Here is a 7,956-nt window from a genome sequence, read left to right as displayed (position 1 = left end):
GGAAGTAGATTGCCCCATCTTCCTTCCGAGGAGTGGCTGGTGGGTTTGAACCATCAGCCTTCTGGTTAGCAGTCAAGTGCCTTTAGCCACTGTGCTACCAGAGCTCCCACACTGTTAGATAGGTACAGAAATTTAAAAAAAAAAAAGGAAAGAAAAAGCAAAGTATTTGCAGATAACCTATGCACATTCTCCCATATACTTAAATCATCTCTAGATCACTTATGATACCTAATATAACATAAATGCTACATAAATAGCACTATACACTCCCTCTTAGCCTTTGAAGGACTACTTTGACCACTTAATTGTTTTTTCCCCCTTGAATATTTTCAATCCACAGTTGGTTGAATCCACGGATGCAGAACCCATAGATACAGAGGGCCAACTATACTATTTAAACCTTGAACTGAAACTATCCCAAGGTTAAGGAAGTAACAGGTTAGACACAAAATAAAGACTATTACACGAGTATGATGCTCCATTAAAAAATATCTATATGACACCAAAATGTCAACAATTACTCTAAAGCAAAAATGAAAAGATAAGCAAGCAGGGAAACTAGAGTAATGAGACAGGACAACTGTAACAGAATTAAAGAAAATGACACATTATGAAAAATGAAACCTATGAAAGTAAGAACTCAATGGAACTGCCTTATTTTTCTGGGTCTCACAAGTTTTCTGCCTTTGACCAGGTGCAGTCTTAATACTTTTCTATCATTCTTTTTAGTGGAAAATATTTGAGTTTTCCTTCTCTGACAGGTTCCCCCTTACAGGTTCCAGCTTTCATGTTTTACTGTAATGTCAATGAACAATTTGTATAGAAATTGTCAAAAGACAACTTAATTTGCCAAGTAAACTTTCACTGAAAATACAATACTCTATCTCTTTCTATATATACGTATATATTCTCATACATGCTACAACATGATGAACCCTGAAAACATGCTGAGTGAAATAAATCAGACAGAAAAGGGCAAATATTGTATGATCCCACATATGAAATACCTAGAATAGCTAAATGCATAGAGACCAAATCTTATTAATGGTTACCAGGAGTAGGCAGGAGGAGGGTAAGGGGAAGTACTGCTTAAGGGGCACTGAGTTTCTGCTGAGGATGATGAAAAAAATTGGAAATGGATAGTGGTGATTTTTGTAACAACACAGTGACTATTAATGTCCATGAATACACACAAAATGGCTGTAATGGCAAATGTTTTCTTTTACACACACACACACACGTATTATACCACTACTTAAAAAAAAGATCTAACTGCTATATCACATTAGGTCCGATGACTAGAAAATTTAAAAGGTGTAACATCTCTTTGCCTGAAGGACTGTGGGGAAAAGATCCTTTCAAAAACTGCTGGCGACAGAAACATTACAGCCTTTCTGGAAAGAAATCAGGCAGCATCTATTAAAATTAAAAATACCTCCACCCTCTGACCCAGAAATCACACTGGGTATAACAGCGACATATCCTATAAAATAAAGACGCTGGCACATCAAGTGATGTACATGCAGCATTGTTTATAGTAAAATCCTGGGACAGAGCCCATCAGTGGGAGAACAGCTGAATAATTCATACAACTCCATCAGAGATTCCTCTGTAGCCATTAAAAATCACAACCAGGGCTATACCAACTAGCATGGGGAGAGGGCACTACTATAAAGTACTGCTGGGTGAGAAATGCAAAACTCAGAATAACCATTTATAATATAAGGTTATTTTTGAAAAATAATGACCAAAACACCTTATGTGTGCCCACAAGTATACATGAATATATATGTATTTGTATACAACTATATGAGCATACAGAAAACAAGGCAGAGATCATTACTATGTATGATAGGAGCAGGGAGGGTAGAAGGAAGATGAGCAGAGAGAACAAAAAGAAATAAAAACAACAAAAAAAGTGTCACACTAAAAAAAGTGTATGTATTACATATAAACCAAAAACCAAACTCACTGCCATTGAATCAAATCCAACTCACAGCGACCCCCTTTGGGTATCCAAGGCGGTTTATTTTTATGGAAGTAGACTGCCCAGTCTTCCCTCCAAGGGGCGGCTGGTGGGTTTGAACCACCTACCTTCTAGATAGCAGTCAAATGCCTTAGGCACTATGCCATGAGAGCTCCTTATATATTATATATACATATGTATAAATTACTAAATTGAACTTTAATATTTTGAAAAGCTGTTGGAAATGTTCAATATTCCAAAATGAGTTAAACTAACCACATGGAGATCTGAATGCTGAGCTTCTGGAGGCACATGGCCAGCTGGGCTATACTGTGAGGCTAACTCGGGGAATGTGCAACAGTGCTTTTATCAAGAACCAGTGGTATTAAAGATATTTATCACAAATGCCAATCCATTTTATTTAATAAACTAACTTATTTTTAATCCATAATTTAAAGCTACTTATTTGTAGCCATTTTTAAATCTTTGCTTTGTCCTCAGCCCGTGGGCCCAAGATGGAGGTCCTGTTCATTTTCCTTCACTCCACAGGACTCAACGGTGACCCAATGAGCACAGGGCTTCACTGGTAGAGAATCATTTTTAAAGGGCCTTTTTAGGAAAAAGCCTTTATTCTTCCATTTGGTTTTTTTCTTTCCCTCTCCAATGTAATAGGGTCTCCATAAAACACTGATTTATGACATTCTCTCAACCAAAATACAATTTTAGGTAATGTATTACTAACTAACTAGTTATCCCAGGACATATAACTAGCTCTACTGACTTTCTCAAGACTGTCCCAATATGAGACTTAGGGTGCTTTGGTTTTGTTTCACTTATACAAATGTTTAACTCACACAAGTAAGTGGCCTCTCAACTGATACTATTTTGTTAATAAATTACTGAGATCATTGAGTAAGAGGCAGTGAACAACTACAACTGCTGTTTTAAATGCCAGATTTAAAGACCAACAACAATGGTCCTCAACTGAAGAGTGATCAAAGCACTAAACTAGTTTAGTGCTCACCCAGGACTTCCTAGTTAAATACTACATGGTTTTGATCAAGAAAAATGACCAAAAATCATATACTGGAACTAAGAAAGAAAAGACAAAATACATCATTACTTAATATATAGAGCTGGCAGAATGAGTCTCTGAAATATGCAATGCATGAAGGAAAATAAGATGGTAACAACAGAACATTCAGAAGGCCTAGTACTCAGCCAGAGAACCAATCTTCAGAAGCAGTCCCAAGCAGAGGTCATTAAAATACTACCTACCTCTTGGCTGAGGCTGGTGACTTGGCCACAATCACTGCATTTCTGTAATCCGGGATCTGTGCCAAACAAGAGGTCACAGGTTACTGCCGTAGCTCTAAGAGGTTCCTCCTACCAAGTCCCAGCATGCAATAGAAAGGAGCCCCTCAACAGACTAAAAATTGTCACCTTGCTACTTACATGCTTCCCAAAATGTCATCAGGAAGAGATAACGTTCAAGTAAATTTCTCTTTTGTAAAATAAAGAAACTTTTATCTAGCAAAAAAAAAAAAAAATTACTAAAGTGTGAGCCTGACAGGCTTTTCAGAAAAAAGTTGGCATAAGTGGTGATTAGCTTGTATCTTTATACCAGTAAATACTGACAATGTGGCATAAAGAAATTTTTAGGAAGTCTTCTCAAAAATCTCAATTATATTTAATTTTCAGAGAGTTTGGGTGATATACATCCAACTGCCAGAATCCCAAGTTCACTGACAAATTCCAAATTAAGCATCTAAAACCAATGACTACTGAACATATCTTAATCACAACATGTTGAAGAAAGCAATTTGTTAAAGGACAATAAATCTAGTGTTTATTTCATAAAGATATTAAAAGCCCTTAACAAAACAACTGAAGTTATCAGCCAGCTTTGGAGTCTTTTATTGTTCAAACTTTAATCTGTGCTAGTTATGACTATAATCAAAGATATATCCATTATCAACTTCTGAGAGTTTAGAAGATAGAACTACTATGAAGCTGAGCCATAGTTTGTTTCCAACTCCTTCTTGGCAATATTTTGAAATTGCATTCTTAAATCATTTCACTAAAATCAAACTGTTTAATTCAAATAAATTCCCACTGCTTCTCTTCTCACAATTATGTCAGATCAATAATGCATTTTAACATAAGCAGTTAATATCATCTAGCACCTTAGACAATGCCTGGCACAAAGGAAACACTAAATAACTACTTAGTAAATGAACAAAACATTGATAAATCTGAATAAGAATTTGTTATCTACAGATGTACCTAAAGGAAATGTAGATATATCTACAGGAAAGCTTAATATGTTCAACACCATCAGGATGTAGAGAAGACAAAACGGCTCAATGGTTAAGGATGTGGCTACTGACTAAAAGGTAGGTGGTTTGAACTTTCCAGTGGCTCCGTGAGAGAAAAGACCTGGAGATCTGCTCCCGATAAAGATTACAGCCTGGGAAATCCTACAGGACAGGCTCTATACTGTCATATAGACCCACTGAGTCAGAATCCACTCAAAGGCACACAATAACATCAAGGACAAGATAGCAAGATATATTTTCATTTGCACACTTTTATTATTTTTGCTGGAAGCATTTCTAAATGGTTTGATATGTACTTTGGAAAATCAATACAACTAAAGAGGACCAAACCCAGTGAGAGTAGAAATAATATTCGAGTGAACAAGACTCAGTGAAACAAATAAAAGGAGACTTTAAAAGGAAAGATTCTTTAATAAAACAGATCTAGCACATCCTAGGGGTTAAAACAGGACATTATGTACATAAAGAACATGTTGTTTCAAAAAAGAGCCAAGAAGAAATCTAAAAGGTAGAAGCTACTGTGGTCCAAATAAGAAACTCAGTAGCTGGGCTAGTTGGATGTCAGAATGGACACAGTTTAATAAAAAATCTGGAAGATTACACGAAGGAATTTTCCCAGAATGCTGTATATAAGGACGAAAAACTCCAAAAGAAAAAGATAAATAATACAGAGACTAAGATCCAAAATTTTCAATATCTAGAGTTCATTCCCCAAGTAGAAAAGAAAGAGAAGGAGAAAATGATACAAAAAAAATTTCCCAGAAATGAAAAAGACCCACCCAGATACATAGGGAGAAATTTCACAACCACAAGCAAAAAAGATACCAGTCTATTTTAAATGGTAGAAACCTTACCCCATAGCCCCCTCTCCCTGACAGGAAAAAAAAAAAAAAAAAAACGCATGAAAAGATTCTCAATCTCACTAGAAATCAGGGAAGTGAAACTTAATTTTTCAGTTCTGATGATATTAAGTATTAGTAAGGACACAGAGGAACAAATAGTATCAAGTACTAGTGGGAATGTAAAATATAGTCCCTTAAGAGAATAATTTCACATTATCTATTAAAATATTAAAAGTACAGATACTTTTCAATCAATCAATTCCATTTCTTAGTCTGTATCTCAGGAAAAAAAAAACTCGTACAAGTTCTCATAGATAGAAAGATTTTCAACACGGCACAGTTAAAATACAGAGACATTACAACCTAATGTCCAATCAAGAGGAAAATGGTTGAGGAACCATGTATCTGATAAAGGTTTACTATCCAGAATATTTAAGGAACTCTTACAACTTAACAACAACAACAGTTTAACAAATGGGCAAAGGACTTGAATTTCATCAAAGAAAATATACTAATGGCAACAAGTACATGAAAAATGGTCAACATCATGTCGTTGCAAAAAAAACCAAACCTACTGCCATCTAGTCGATTGTGACTCAAGGTGACCCAAAAGGATAAAAATGCCCCACAGGGTTTTCGAGGCTATAAATCTTTACAGAAGCCGACTGCCACATCTTTTCCCAGGGAACAACTGTTGGGTTCAGTTTAAACCAACTTCTGGTCTGCAGTCAAGCACTGTAACCACTGCACCACCAGCGCTCCCTCAATAGTCATTAAAAAAAAAAAAAAAACACTGCCATCAAATCAATTCTAATTCATAGTGACCCCCACTGGGTTTCCAAAGCTATAAATCTTTATGGAAGCACACTGCCTCATGTTCCTTCCACAGAGCAGCTGGTGGGTGCAAAGCCCAACCTTCTGGGTAGCAGCCAAATGCCTTATCCCCATCCACCAGAGCTTATTAACACCCCCCCCAAAAAAAACCTCACTGCTGTCAAGTCCAACTCATAGCGACTCCTCCTTGGGTTTCCGAGGTGGTATCACTACAGAAGCAGATTGCCCAATCTCCCTTCCCAGGAGTGGCTGGTGGGTTTGATCCACTAGCTTTCTGGTTAAGTTAAATGCCTTAAGCACTATGCCACCAGAGCTCCCAGAGCTCCTTAGGGAGATGCAAATCAAAATCACAATGATGTTATCACTTCATCCCCACTAAGATGGATATGATTAAAAAAGAAAAAGGATAAACGACAAGTGCTGGCAAGGATATGGAGAAATTAGAACACTCATCCTTGCTGAGAGGACTGTAAAATAGTGTAGCCCCTGTGAAAAACAGTTTGGAGGTTCCTCAAAGTTAAACACAGAATTGCCATGAGATCTAGCAATTCGACTTCCTAGATGTATCCAAAGAAATTACGAACACAAAGAGATACTTGTACACCAATGTTCACTGCAGCATTATTCACAATAGCCCAATAGCAGAACAACCTAAATGCCCATCAACAGATGAATGGATAAACAAAATGTGGTATATACACATAATGGAATAATACTCAGCCATAAGAAGAAATGAAGTCCTGATATACACTACAACATGCAAGAACCCTGACAACATTATGATGAGTGAAATAAGTCTGTCACAAAAGCATAAATATTGTAGGATTCCCATTTATATGGAATATCTAGAATATGCAAATACGTAGAGACCAAAGTTTGTTAGTGGTTGTTAGGGGCTGGAGAGAGGGGGAAAGAGGAAGTCATTGTTTAGGGGTCACCAAGCTTCTGTTAAGAGTGATCGAGGTAAGGACTTCCAGTAAGATGACAAAATAGGCAGACAAGTGACACAGACCCTCTTCAACAAAAAAAAGAGAAACCAATTGACAGACATACAGAAGATAATCCTAGAGCCCTGTGCTCTAGGAAGTACAGAGAAGTGGATTAGGCACCAATTAGTGGAAAAACCTGTATAAAAACAGTGAGTACAGAGACAGACGAAGCTGAGGACTGTCAGCTTACCCTGACAGTATCAACAGCCTGAATATTTCCAAGTGGTGTTGGGACCTGAGAACTGACCTAAAGATTAGCCCTGGTTGCCAACAGCTGCAGGGATGACTGCACTGGTGGCTCATTAGAAAGGGAAACAACCTGAGCTGTGGACTTTCAGCTGTCCAGAGGGTGCAGTCATTTTGACTGTTTACAAGCAGTGGCTATCTTGGATACTTAAAGTGACTGAGAGTGCAGCCATTTTGAATGTTTACAAGTGGCAGCCATATTGCATAAAGTGAAAGCATTCTCATTCAGATTCCAAGCACCTAAGAATAGGCTCTGTTTGCCAAGGACAGCAGGGACATATGGTAGGCTGACAACGGGAAAGGAGACAGGTGGTGAGTGTGTAAGTGCTGCCAACTAACAAAGAGAGGAGCACAGTACCCTGCTTACATAGATAACATCCAAACAAAACAAAAATCGTGGGAAAATCACTCCAACATACGATCACCAAGTAAATATAAACACGAAAACATTACAATGTCTCAGAGATGACAAAGCATTACAGTCCACACAAAGAAGCAAGAGAAACAAGAGACAAGTATACAGACCCAGAACACATCCCTGAGGAAGCAGCAGCATTAGAAGACTCTCATAAGGAATTCAAATGAATTATATTTAGATTCCATCAATGGATTGAGAGATAGATTAAGGAAAACACTTACAAAACTGGATAAAACCCTAGAATGATTTCAAAAGGCAATACAAGAACAAGATGACAAAATAAATGAAAATTTAGAAATGATACAAAATCTACAGATAGAAA

General features: G+C 37.2%; 1 protein-coding gene across 1 annotated transcript in view; it reads right to left on the bottom strand.

Annotated features, from left to right (window-relative positions):
• PRPSAP2 (phosphoribosyl pyrophosphate synthetase associated protein 2) overlaps positions 1 to 7,956 on the bottom strand; it is a 107,283-nt gene that overhangs the window by 61,812 nt on the left and 37,515 nt on the right. Inside the window, exon 6 of the mRNA XM_007941466.2 lies at positions 3,245 to 3,300. Coding sequence (XP_007939657.1) covers positions 3,245 to 3,300 — 56 coding nt within the window. The remainder of the gene's footprint in view (positions 1 to 3,244; positions 3,301 to 7,956) is intronic.

This window comes from Orycteropus afer, unplaced genomic scaffold (assembly GCF_000298275.1).
Source record: "Orycteropus afer afer isolate SDZICR_OR568_19922 unplaced genomic scaffold, OryAfe1.0 scaffold00080, whole genome shotgun sequence".
NCBI lineage: Eukaryota > Metazoa > Chordata > Mammalia > Tubulidentata > Orycteropodidae > Orycteropus > Orycteropus afer.
This window is presented reverse-complemented; position numbering and strand designations above follow the sequence as displayed.